At 46.4% G+C, this 13,513-nt stretch overlaps 1 protein-coding gene across 3 annotated transcripts in view; it reads right to left on the reverse strand.

Annotated features, from left to right (window-relative positions):
- Positions 1 to 13,513, reverse strand: part of NHEJ1 (non-homologous end joining factor 1) — a 176,240-nt gene that overhangs the window by 153,021 nt on the left and 9,706 nt on the right. For all 3 annotated transcript variants that reach the window (XM_060261290.1, XM_060261289.1, XM_060261288.1), the window contains exons 4-5: positions 9,180 to 9,318; positions 6,024 to 6,082 (exon numbers count right to left, since the gene is read on the reverse strand). In XM_060261290.1, coding sequence (XP_060117273.1) covers positions 6,024 to 6,082; positions 9,180 to 9,318 — 198 coding nt within the window. The remainder of the gene's footprint in view (positions 1 to 6,023; positions 6,083 to 9,179; positions 9,319 to 13,513) is intronic.

The raw sequence follows: 13,513 nt of genomic DNA on the forward strand, positions 1-13,513 counted from the left end.
TCCTCAGGAACGGAGGCAGATTTCAATGAAAGATTACATATTTTTGTCAGAAGATCCACAAGTTCAACTTTGAGTTCTTTCAGAACTCTTGGATGTATGCCATCCGGACCTGGTGACTTATTAGTTTTTAATTTGTCTATCAGTTGTAGGACCTCCTCTCTTGTCTCCTCAATCTGACTCAGGTCTTTCAACACCCCTTCCAGAATAAGTGGTTCTGGAGCGGGCAAACACTTCTCGTCTTCCACAGTGAAGATGGAGGCAAAAAAATGCATTCAGCTTCTCAGCCATTTCCCTATCCTCCTTCAGTAATCTTTTTACCCCTTGGTCATCCAAGGGCCCCACTGCTTCCCTGGCTGGTTTTCTCAGTATAGTTTTCTATCCAGTTATGTACATCATATACAGAAGTTCATTTCAGCCTGTGTGTATTTTTGGAAAAGTCTAACTGCAGCGAAAGCACATCTAAAGTCAATCACTGAAGAGGTGTACAAGCTTATCCTCTGTACTGAAAGAAGGCTACCCTGTCACCAAATGAATTGCTGCTTCTGGAATGATTGGTTCATAGGTACTTTCATGTAGCCTGCCTATGTCGGCCATGCTTTAGACCAGTGGTGGCCAAACTTGCTTAATGCAAAAGCCACGTAGAATAAATGTCAGATGTTTGAGAGCCACAAGACATTCATGTCAGATGTTGGAGGGAGGGAGGGAGGGAGGGAGGGAGGGAGGGAAGGAAGGAAGGAAGGAAGGAAGGAAGGAAGGAAGGAAGGAAGGAAGGAAGGAAGGAAGGAAGGAAGGAAGGAAGGAAGGAAGGAAGGAAGGAAGGAAGGAAGGAAGGAGGGAAGGAGGGAAGGAGGGAAGGAGGAAGGGGGGAAGGGGGGAAGGGGAGGGGAGGGGAGGGAGGGAGGGAGGGAGGGAGGAAGGAAGGAAGGAAGGAGGGAAGGAGGGAAGGGGGGAAGGGGAGGGGAGGGAGGGAGGGAGGAAGGAAGGAAGGAAGGAAGGAAGGAAGGAAGGAGGGAAGGGGAGGGGAGGGAGGGGAGGGGAGGGGAGGGGAGGGGAGGGAGGGAGGGGAGGGGAGGGGAGGGAGGGAGGGAGGGAGGGAGGGAGGAAGGAAGGAAGGAAGGAAGGAAGGAAGGAAGGAAGGAAGGAAGGAAGGAAGGAAGGAAGGAAGGAAGGAAGGAAGGAAGGAAGGAAGGAAGGAAGGAAGGAAGATAGATTGGGGGAGGGAGAGGTAGAGAGAAAGCAACTTTAACTTTAAATGTGTTTTCCAAGCTGCCAGCTTGCTTGGCTTGGAGAAGTGATTTAAAGAGACAAATGCCTTCTCCAAGCCTGCTGATGGAATGGTAGGGCAAGAGCCACACAATATGTGTGAAAGAGCCTGCGGTTTGGCCACCCCTGCTTTAGACAAAACCTGCACAACTTGTTAGCCGCAAAGCCAAATAGAGCAAAAGCAAGATGTGTTGTGAGACACTGTTAGGATGGATGTCATATATGGCTGCTAGACTATATTCACTGTCATTTGCCACAAATTGTGGCAGCCTGAGCCAGCAGAAGCACTAGCAATATTATTATTTTTTCTGGGAACAATGAATGCTCAAGTGCACTTGCAGCGGCCATTTTACTGCTCTTGGGTAGGGGCAACCAGCCCAAAGGAATATGGAAGGGCTGTTCCTTGCTTGTCAAGCAGCAGCTTTAGCAGAAAGTCAAGGCCAACTTTTATTTCGTATTGCCTATCACATAGTGCCCTCTAAAATCACTTGTTAAAAGATCAGTGCAGGCTTTCAGTTTCTTCCCTATTACTTCTTAATTCATCAAAAATTCAAGATGATTCAGGCTCCAGCTAAGTGTCGTGGGCCACTCACAAGTCACTATTTCCTTGCGGCACCAGGGATTCCACCATCAGACACAGCCACTCTACTGTCAGACGCACGGCCTTGTATGGAGGCTGGGGACTAATGTTCTTCTTCCTACTTCCCATAAACTCTCTTACTTGAACACATGAAAAAAATTAAGGGGGTATCTTCCCAGGATAAAACGGCGTAAACTGATCCTGTCTTAATGATATTAATCCAATGTTTTGAGTTTCACATTGGCACACTGCCTTTCTGACATGCGGATTACACTAGGCCTGCAAGACCGTCCTTTTTAAACTGGCACATCCGGACTGTTAGGAAGATCAAGAATTAAGGAGCCGCCAATGCGGTCGGAAGATTCACACCGCAGAATAATTATATCATTGAACTGGTTTTTAATGTTAGTAGTTTCATTGTTGATGTTTTATATTGTTGGATTTAAATGTTTTTATAATATCACTGTATGTTTTGTAATACGCTGTTAGCCGCCCTGAGCCCGCTAAGGTGGGGAGGGCGGGATAGAAATAAAATTTATTATTATTATTATTATTATAGGCCCATCTGACCAGAACACGAGCCTGAGCCCCAGCACTGGTACAAGCCAGTCTGATACGACCATTATAACCAAATTCAACTTGCCAGCCCTTTCAGCGTGTTAACTGACTTCACTATAGCCTTCTGCTCTTTAGCCTGTAGGGCAGGGGGCCCCCAACCTTTTTGAGCCTGTTGGCACATCTGGAATTTTGAGAGAAAGTGGTGTGCCCCATCCCCCAAAATGGCTTCCACAGGCAGCACAGCCAAATGGAATACAGCCTTGCTCACACCTCCTGGGAAGAAGGAGAGCCTGAAGGAGGAATGGAACCACGCACTACCGAAGGAAAGCTCAGGTGCTTACCATTCCTCCTGCTCCTTCAGCAGACAACCCTTTCATTTGAATGATGACAGTCAATAACAAGCTCTGCCTTACAATGGCCCTACCCACTCTCTTAAAAGCTTGGTGGGCATCAGGGGAAGTACTAGTTGGCACCATGGCACCACAAACAGCAGACCAACCATGGAGATGGTGGGATGGGGTATGGCTATTACCAGGAATAAAAAAGGCACAACAAAAGGAAGATTTCGCAAAAAAGGCAAAGGCTATGCTCTATTAAAAGTACTGAGGAGTGTCCAGGACTTTCATTTATAGCACTGGAGGGGGTTTTAACAACTGCTTTTGTCAAGACCAGAGGCTAATGTGGGCACACAAGTTTTCACATGGGCACCTAGAGGCTTTCCACAATAGCAGGAACGGAGCAAAGGATAAAATATTCTATAGACTGGATAGAAAGGCCTCCAGTTCTGCAGATCCTTTCCTTTCTGCAGCTTCCACAAGAAAATTCACTGAGGAAGGAAAATGGTGCCGTCTGCAGAAGGACTTGGGCCCTTTCAGGAGCCTTGAGTTTGAGTCCTTAACTATTTGGTATAGCATTACCTAGCAACCCAGAAAAGTGGATGAGATCTTGTGCGACAGTCCTGTGAGATCGCAACCTATATTTGTGCTGGAGATGGGGAATACACCCCCTAAGAGGTAATGGGAGACGGGGACAGAAGTGGCGGGAAAGGCTGTATGCAAGACAAGGACTGCGGACAGCAACCATGGATGGTGGGAGGGGGCAAAAAGCAGAGCCAGAAGGGTAGAGAAAGGAAGGAGGAAAAATGCTAAAAGCAGGGCCATCCAAGGGAGGAGGACAACAGGATGTGGAGAAAATGGACGGGAAGCACAGACAGAGTGAGACCAAGAAGAGGGGGGTTTCCTTTTCCCCATTTGAACCAGCTTAACTTTCTTGTTCGTGACCATTTCTCATAACCACTTGGCAGCAACCACTGCCAAGTCCGCGTTTTTTCATCTTAGGCGGGCAAGGCAGTTGGCCCCCTTCCTGGACCGCGACGACCTAGCAACAGTGATCCATGCTACGGTCACCTCGAGGTTGGATTACTGCAATGCCCTCTACATGGGGCTGCCCCTGTGCCGGACCCGGAAATTGCAGCTGGTGCAGAATGCCGCGGCCCGGCTGTTATTGGGCCTCCCAAGGTGGGGGCACATTCGGCCGGGTCTTCGGGCTCTGCACTGGCTTCCAATAATATACCGGGTCCGGTACAAGGTGCTGGTCATTACCTTTAAAGCCCTATATGGCCTGGGACCTGCCTACCTGAAGGACCGTCTCTCCCCACACGTTCCCCAGAGAGTACTGAGGTCTGGGACGCAAAACCTTCTCACCATCCCCGGGCCCAAAGAAGTCCGTCTCAAGACAACCAGAGACAGGGCCTTTTCTACAATGGCCCCCACATGGTGGAACCAGCTGCCGGAAGAGGTGAGGGCCCTGCGGGATCTTACTCAGTTCCGCAGGGCCTGTAAGACAAGCCTCTTCTGGCTAGCCTACGCCTGACTAGATTAATGTAGCTTATCAGACTTTAGTGAAATATACGGTATAGTTTTAATGTTAAGATTTTAAGGTTTTTAAATGTTTTGACTTTTTAATTGTAACAATTTTGCACTTTGTTTATTGTTTTATCGTTTGTTGTGAGCCGCCCTGAGCCATTTTATGGGAAGGGCGGGATATAAGTCATAGAATGAATGAATAAATAAATAAATAAATAAATAAATAAATAAATAAATAAATAAATAAATAAATAAGTGGATAGAGGCTCTGAGAATTCTCTTAGAGATCTCTAGGCTCCTCACAATTTCTTCAGAAAGACGGAACAAGTAAATCAGCTTTACACTTGTGAGGTACTATCCCAAAAGAGGTGTGTCAGATTCATACGTTACTGTTAACTGTGCACAGGTAAAGACCGTTTTATTTTGGTTAGGCTTACAGAATTGCTTAAAAGAACACTGGCTGAGTCTAAATTGTTAATGTTACTTTTTAGCCAATTCTGTTCAGTTGTTGACTGTTCATTGTTTTAACGATTCAGTTTTCTTTTCTTTGGTTGTGTGTGGGTGCGTCCGCGCCTGGAAGCCATGGCGACTTCTGGCGACTGACCCCTACTGGGCGCCTGGAGGATATTCAGAGAGGTGGCTGAATAAAGCCTGCCCTCACCTCCCATCTCTGATATTCAAAGCAGGTCTCCCACCCAAGTACTCGCCAGAGCTGATCCTGCTTAGCTACCGAGATCTGACAAGATCAGGCTTGTCCGAGTTACCCAGGTCAGGACTTGATGGTTCAGTTTTGATTGTCAGATTTTAGAATCAAAGATTTCAGGTTTTCATGGCTGGCAACATCATTAGGGTTTGTAGAATCTTTCGGGCTCAAGTGCCGTGTTCTACTGGAGAGAGTTTTTCTTCCAGACGTTTCGTTCTCAGCTGCGGAGAATATCCTCAGTGGCGTTGCAGCCGGAGCAGGCTCTCTGACCTTCTTGGCTGCTGTGCATTGAGTGAGGCCAGGGCTGCTCTCAACACACCCCCTCCAGCCTAGAAATAGCAGCTCTCCAGCAGCCCTGGCCTCACTCAATGCACAGCAGCCAAGAAGGTCAGAGCGCCTGCTCCGGCTGCAACGCCACTGAGGAAGTTCTCCGCAGCTGAGAATGAAACGTCTGGAAGAAAAACTCTCTCCAGTAGAACACGGCACTTGAGCCCAAAAGATTCTACAAACCCTAAAGATTTTAAAATGTTTTGATTTTAGACTGTTTGCAACCTGCTTTGCAGACCTATGAACCCAAGAGAAAATAAGATGTACATATAGTAACAAAAATAATTAAAATATGCTCTGAGTTCTCACTTAGATTCCATGCTTATTCAACCTCTAGGACACAATCATCCAAGCTTAATGTCAACCAAAGCTTTAACTTTGCACACAATAACTCATTTAGTTTACTCATCACATCATAAGACATATTGCCCAGTTCCCTGCTAAATGAACCATGCTGGCCTATAATTAACCACAACCACGTTCACTGCAGTTCAGTGTTTACTGGTATCAATACTAAACAAATACTGCTACATAAAAAGACAACAATTGGAAGGGAAAAGCAAAGGCTGGGAGAAATAAAGTACCCCATTTTTTTTACAACCCGTTATAATGAGAAGCACCAACCAACTAGAGTTCACAATAGCCTGCATTATTTTGTGCCAGAATCAGAGAAGCAGACCTTTTGTCCAACACGTGCATACCAAATAAGAACAATAAGTTCTCCTACCTTGTCCTCAAATCTCTGCAGAAAGGATTCTTCCTTGAAAGGTTCTGTTTTCAGACGTTCTGCAAGGGAAGCGACAAGACGACTGACGTGAGCAAGGCTCTGATTTGGGCAGAGGCGCAAGCTTCCTCCCAGGGTTCTTGTTCTGACCCTACCCATGCCACGCTGATAGCTGAATCCTTGACACAATGACAAAAAGCCTACCTCCAAGAACCTTCCCAGCAAAGGAGTGATTGATGAACTCCTGAAGATTAGCCAGCCACTCACCCAAGTCAAGCCCACAAAGTACTAGATCACAGTTCCCCAGTCACAGGTACTGTCCAGGGTTGCTATCAGTAACCATAAGGGCATGGCACAACACAAAATCCATTGCATATAACAAATCCAATGCACATAGTGTTAAACCTGGCTCCTAAGAGACTAGTGTTCAAGTTCCAATTGCTGACTCCCTGAGTGGTCTGAGAAACCCACTTCCAGCCCAATCTCTGTGTCACATATAGGACAACCTATACCGTTGTCACCTGCAATTCCTTGAGCGCTTTCATCAGCGCTGCCTTCACACCATCCTCAACATCCACTGGAGTGACTTTGTGACCAACACTGAAGTCCTCAAGAGGGCGGAGGTTACAAGCATCGAGGCACTGCTGTTGAAGACGCAGCTGCGCTGGGCAGGGCATATTTCTAGGATGGAAAACCACCGCCTTCCCAAGATTGCTCTGTATGGCGAACTTTCCACCAGCCATCGAAATAGAGGGGCACCAAAGAAGAGGTACAAGGACTCCTTGAAGAAATCCCTTGGCACCTGTCGCATCAACCATCACCAGTGGTCTGACCTAGCCTCAGATCGCAAAGCATGGAGGCACACCATCCACCAGGCTGTCTCTTCCTTTGAGAACGCACGCATAGCTGGTCTTGAGGACAAAAGGAGATTGAGGAAGAATCGCACTGCTACAGCACCAACCCCAAATCAGACTTTTCCCTGCAGCCGCTGTGGCCGGACCTGCCTGCCCCGCATTGGTCCTGTCAGCCACCAGCGAGCCTGCAGCAGACGTGGACTACTGCACCCTTCTTAAATCTTCATTCGCGAAGCCAAGCCGAGAGAGAGACAGGACAACCTACTACACTGGACTGCTGTGAGGAGGTAACAGCTGTTTCTTGTCCTGTTACACAAATCACTACAATTAAACTTCCAAGAAGTGAAAAAAAATTTTTTTCACCCAGCTGCTGGGCACAGGCACTATAAATCCAGTGGTCCCACCCAGGATGACTGAGGACAACTGAATCACCATGGCATGTTTATCCCTTCTGAGAAAGAACAGCTTGTACATGAGAGCAATCCCCTGTCGATATAGTTCAGGAATACCTGGCTCCGCTTGGGTTTGTCACTTCACACCAAAACAGAACTGGACTAAGAGAAGTGACATAACAGACGCGTACCACTACTTTAATGTTTTCAGCGATCAATAATGGAAATCAGTGTGCACATAGATTTGTCTGGAGAAGCAATGCCTCTTGATTGTGGAGGGAAGGATATTAGATTTTGTCCCCAAGAATCGTTAAGAACGGAAACTAGAAGTCTGAACCATATTTCCCTGACCAAAAACAAAGACACCCCAAAGAAGCAACTTAGCTAGAAGAGTATAACCCTGAAAATGTATAAACGACAGGGAATCCGACACAGGCCCTCTGCTTACAAGTTAGTTTATTGATTCTTATCCCTTACCAGACAGTCTCAAATGGAAGCCAGTGATGATCATGTAATTCCATTTGACAGTCAGCAGCTACTTACAGGTCTATACAGACAACAAACGGGAACAGCAAGAAGAAGAAGATATTGGATTTATATCCCGCCCTCCACTCCGAAGAGTCTCAGAGCGGTTCACAATCTCCTTTACCTTCCTCCCCCACAACAGACACCCTGTGAGGTGGGTGGGGCTGGAGAGGGCTCTCACAGCAGCTGCTCTTTCAAGGACAGAGGCTCAGAGCGGCCTACAATCTCCTTTCCCTTCCTCCCCCACAACAGACACCCTGTGAGGTGGGTGGGGCTGGAAAGGGCTCTCACAGCAGCTGCCTTTTCAAGGACAGAGACTCAGAGCGGCCTACAATCTCCTTTCCCTTCCTCCCCCACAACAGACACCCTGTGAGGTAGAAGAAGATATTGGATTTATATCCCACCCTCCACTCCGAAGAGTCTCAAAGCGGTTCACAATCTCCTTTCCCTTCCTCCCCCACAACAGACACCCTGTGAGGTGGGTGGGGCTGGAGAGGGCTCTCACAGCAGCTGCCCTTTCAAGGACAACCTCTGCCAGAGATATGGCCGACTCAAGGCCATCCCAGCAGCTGCAAGTGGAGGAGTGGGGAATCAAACCCGGTTCTCCCAGATAAGAGTCCGCACACTTCACCACTACACCAAACTGGCTCTCCTGCATCTGCTCAAGGAGACTGGGCAGACAGCTCAAGGAGACTGCAACCAGCATCTGCTCAAGGATACTGGGCAGGACACAGGCTGTACCAGCTGAGAAGCCCTAGGAGACTTTCCACACTAATGGGTTAGGGAAGGGAGGTATCCCACAGAACCATATCATAGCTATTCTTTGTGGATGAGATGAAGACAGGGTGGCTATGACTCTCCTAGGAACGCTGCTTTCAGAGAACTAAACCCTGATCCCAGCATCGCTGACATACCCAGTTCCTACCTGAATGGCCTGGACCTTTCTATTCTCTGGGCCGTAGCAGCCGGGAGTGACACCCACCAGACATCGCTACTATTGCACATCCACAAGTAGCAAACATACGGGCTTGGCTGCAATGCTGGGAGGGGTAAGTCAAAGGAACCCACAATTGTTCTTCCTCCACCTAAGAAAGAACAGCCCGACTCCGCTCAGGTTCCTTTACTAACCGACACAGTGCCAGCCTCCTGGATCCCAGCCACACATTCAGAGAAAAGGGTGGACTTTGGCTGTCCTCCGTGGATTTCAGCTACTGGTCAGTGTCCAGCTTTTTCCATCCTTAGGGCACTGACCCCAAAGCTTCTAGTAACTGGTTTGCAGCCGCTGCAAAGACACAGCTGGGTAATGGCCAAAAGCTGCCACGCTGAGCAAGGGAGGAAGGAAGTCTGCGTTCCAAAGCAGTCCGGAGTGCAGGTAGCACCCTCCTCACCTCGACTTAAAGCAGCCCCGCTCTCCTGGTAGTCTTCAATCTCGGCGTCCTTCCGGAGCAGCAAGGATGCCAACTCCTGCACCTGACTCTGCAATGCCAGGCTCATCGCCATCAGGGGTCGCACGAGGTGGCGGGATATCTGTTACAGGGCACAGAGGCGAGAGCAACAGTTACGCAGCGACAGGGGGAGGTCCAGTGCAAACGGTGCATTCTCACTGCACTACACCATGCACTTTGCAACTGAATTTCTACTGTGTAAGAAATCCATTATGTAGTGGATTATGTAGTGCAGTGTGAACGCACCCAGCGATAACCTAAACCAGGTTCAAGGATGCTTGAAGAGCCAGTAAAGCCATGTACTTCTTCAACTGGAAGCATGAGGGAAGGGTGGAGTCTGATAACCTGGCAAAGGCATACTGCAGGTGGGAAGATGTATTTCTGTTATGCATCATCTCAGTCAGGACTATACTGGCCCTCAGTTTACAAGTGGAGCTGCCTGCCTTTCTGTTGTCTGCCAGCAGAGGTCTCAGTAGCAAGATGATGAATGAACTATTTCAAAAATCAGGAGCTGCAAGGTTATCATATGAACATATGAATCAGACCCTCGGTCCATCAAAGTCAGTATTGTCTACTCAGACTGGCAGCGGCTCTCCAGGGCCTCAAGCTGAGGTTTTTCACACCTATTTGCCTGGACCCTTTTTTGGAGATGCCAGGGATTGAACCTGGGACCTTCTGCTTCCCAAGCAGATGCTCTACCAATGAGCCACCGTCCCTCCCCTGCTCTCCAGGGTCTCAAGCTGAGGTTTCTCACACCTATTTGCCTGGACCCTTTTTTGGAGATGCTGGGGATTGAACCTGGGACCTTCTGCTTCCCAAGCAGATGTTCTATCCACTGAGCCATCGTCCCTCCCCTATCACTTTAATCAGGCCTGAAAATAAAAAGAGCCCTGCTGGATCAGACCAGTAGTCTTTTTTCTTATCTAAAATTAAGGGCTACTTGCATATAAGACAGAGATCTCAAAGGGATATACCTTATCAGGGGTCGTTTTGTAGGGGAAAAGGTGGTGGAGTTCATTCAGGGATTGTTATACAGCTGCACCTACTATTCAATGGACAAGGTGGGAAGGAGGAGGTGGAACTGTCAGAAAGGTTCAGGAGCTGTGCTCCTGTGAGCTCCCACTGAATTCAAAGCCTGTACCTTATACATATATCAATAACTTTCCTAGGCAACTTCCTCCCCCATGAGCCATGACAACAATAGATGGAGATGCTGCGTAGTTTGCTCTGTAGTAGCAAAAAGCCTGGCTTATCTGGTACTTTCGCACACACAACAACGCGCTTTCAATCCATTTTCAATACACTTTGCAACTGGATTTTACCCTGTGAAACAACAAAATCCATTTAGAGATTATCACTAAAGTATACTGAAAGTGCTTTATTCGATGTGTGTGAAAGTGTTCAGGAAGCTACTGGTACATGCACCAGAGTAAGTTAGCACCCATGCTATATTTGACATCTATGGGGAAATGCCACATAACGCACATGCAAGAACTAAAGTATAAACCCATCAACTCCAAAATTCTAGTGTCTTTTTAAAGGGACCCTAACCCCAGAGTACTGCCTTATTGCAAAAAAAAACCAAAACCTTCAGGCTTTGCACAGCTGTAACTTTAAAAGTGTGTGTGTGTGTGTGTGTATAATGCCAGCAATAATTGAACTCAGTAACACACCAAATAATTACAAGCCAAAGAAGAATATCACCTGGGTATGCAGTGCCCCCTGCTGCACACATGGCAAAACTGCAACCAATTAATCAAAACTTCAAGTTGAATAGCATCATCCTTGTATCTAGACTAAAACTGTCCTTAGACATTGGAGAGTTCACATAGAGTCGAATGTGGTGAGTATCAGTTATGCATTTCTGATTGCCAGATATATTAAGCAAGGAGGCAAGCAAAATTAATGCAGAACAAGAGAAAGGCAATCAGCAACAGATTAAACAAATCACCCAGTGCTTGTAGAGCAAAAGTTAGGAAAGCTAAAGCTTAAGCTGGCCAAAGATGCTAAAAACAACAAAAAAGGGTTCTATTCATGTTCAGAGTAAGAAAAAGAGCAAGGACATGGTAGGCCCATTGCGAGGGCAAGAAAGTGAGATTGCAACAGGTAATGAAGAGAGGGCGGAACTGCTCGATTCCTACTTTTTCTCAGTCTTCTCTTCTGAGGGAAACGGTGCTCAACACGGCAAAAACAGAACATACAAGGAGGGTATGAAGTTCCAACCTAGGATCAGCATAGGGGTAGTACATAAACACCTGGTTTCTTTAAATGAAACGAAGTCCTCAGGGCCAGATGAATTGCATCCAAGGGTTCTAAAAGAGCTTGCAGATACAATTTCGGAGGCTCTGGCTATTATTTTTGAGAATTCTTAGAGAACAGGAGAGGTGCCGGAAGATTGGAGGCGGGCAAATGTTGTCCCCATCTTCAAGAAGGGGAAAAAAGATGATCCGTATAACTACCGACCCATCTGCAACGTCTATACCTGGAAAAGTTTTAGAACAAATCATCAAACAGTCGGTCCTGGAACATTTAGAAACAATGGATGTGATTACTAAGAGCCAGCATGGTTTTCTCAAGAACAAGTCATGTCAGACTAACCTGATCTCTTTTTTTTAAGAAAGTGACTACCTTGCTGGATCAGGGGAATGCTGTAGACATCGTTCATCTTGATTTCTGTAAGGCTTTTGATAAGGTTCCACATACTATCCTTGTTGACAAGTTGGTAAAATGTGGTTTGGATCGTGTTAGTGTTAGGTGGATCTTTAACTGGTTGACAGATCGCACCCAAAGAGTGCTTGTGAATGGTTCCTCATCCTCTTGGAGAGGAGTTACAAGTGGAGTGCCTCAACGATCTGTCCAAGGGCCTGTTTTGTTCAACATCTTTATAAATGATTTAGATGAAGGAATAGAGGGAATACTTATCAAATTTGCAGATGATACTAAATTGGGAGGGGTTGCAAACACAGAAGAAGACAGAAACAGGATACAGGATGACCATGACAGGCTGGAAAACTGGGCTAAAATCAATAAAATGAATTTCAACAGGGATAAAAGTAAAGTTCTGCATTTAGGTAGGAAAAATCCAATGCATGGTTATAGGATGGGGGAGACTTGTCTTAGCAGTAGTACGTGCGAAAACGATCTAGGGGTCTTAGTGGATCATACCCTGAACATGAGTCAACAGTGTGATGCGGTGGCTAAAAAGGCAAATGCAATTTTGAGCTGTATCAACAGAAGAATAGTGTCCAGATCATGTGATGTGATGCTATCGCTTTACTCTGCTCTGGTAAGACCTCACTTGGAGTATTGTGTTCAGTTTTGGGCACCACATTTTAAGAAGCAGGAACAAGCGGGAACGGGTCCAGAGGAGGGCGATGAAGATGCTGAGGGGTCTGGAGACCAAGTCCTATGAAGAAAGGTTGAAGGAGCTGGGCATGTTTAGCCTGGAGAGGAAGCGGCTGAGAGGTGATATGATCACCATCTTCAAGTACTTGAAGGGCTGTCATATACAGAATGGTGTGGAATTGTTTTCTGTGGCCTCAGAAGGTAGGACCAGAACCAATGGGTTGAAATTAAATCAAAAGAGTTTCTGGCTCAACATTAGGAAGAACTTCCTGACCATCAGAGCAATTCCTAGGTGAAACAGGCTTCCTCGGGAGGTGGTGGGCTCTCCTTCCTTGGAGGTTTTTAAACAGAGGCTAGATGGCCATCTGACAGCAATGAAGATCCTGTGAATTTAGGGGGAGGTGTTTGTGAGTTCCCTGCATTGTGCAGGGGGTTGGACTAGATGACTCTAGACTGGTCCCTTCCAACTCTATGATAAAAAGAAAAGGAAAAAGGAAAAACAGGGAAAGAGCACATGCCATCAAGAGGGATCAAAACAAACTTTCAAAACATGCAATTTCCTATTTACTAATATAATGTCAAATCAAGCTCTTGTTATTTTATTCACATAGGGAAAAGCTAGTAAGAGATTTTGTTTGGTTAGCTAAACCTCCTAAAAATTCTTCTAAAGTGCTTACACAACCAGTGAAGGTCTACTGAATCTGAAATTATACCAGGATAGCAGATTATCTGATCTCAAGGAATGAATTTTAATTGGTAAGGAAACGGCCTACAAAAAGACAATGGTTCTTGAAGATCTGGGACATAATTGTAATGGACAAGATAGCAAGCACCATCCAGCAATCTGAAGTTCTAGAAAGCGGAAATGATAATAATACGTTTGTAGAAAAGTATAAGGTGAAATCTTTATGAAGTCTCGGACTTTCTTTGTT

The sequence above is a fragment of the Heteronotia binoei genome, chromosome 21, assembly GCF_032191835.1.
Source record: "Heteronotia binoei isolate CCM8104 ecotype False Entrance Well chromosome 21, APGP_CSIRO_Hbin_v1, whole genome shotgun sequence".
Taxonomy (NCBI): Eukaryota; Metazoa; Chordata; class Lepidosauria; order Squamata; family Gekkonidae; genus Heteronotia; species Heteronotia binoei.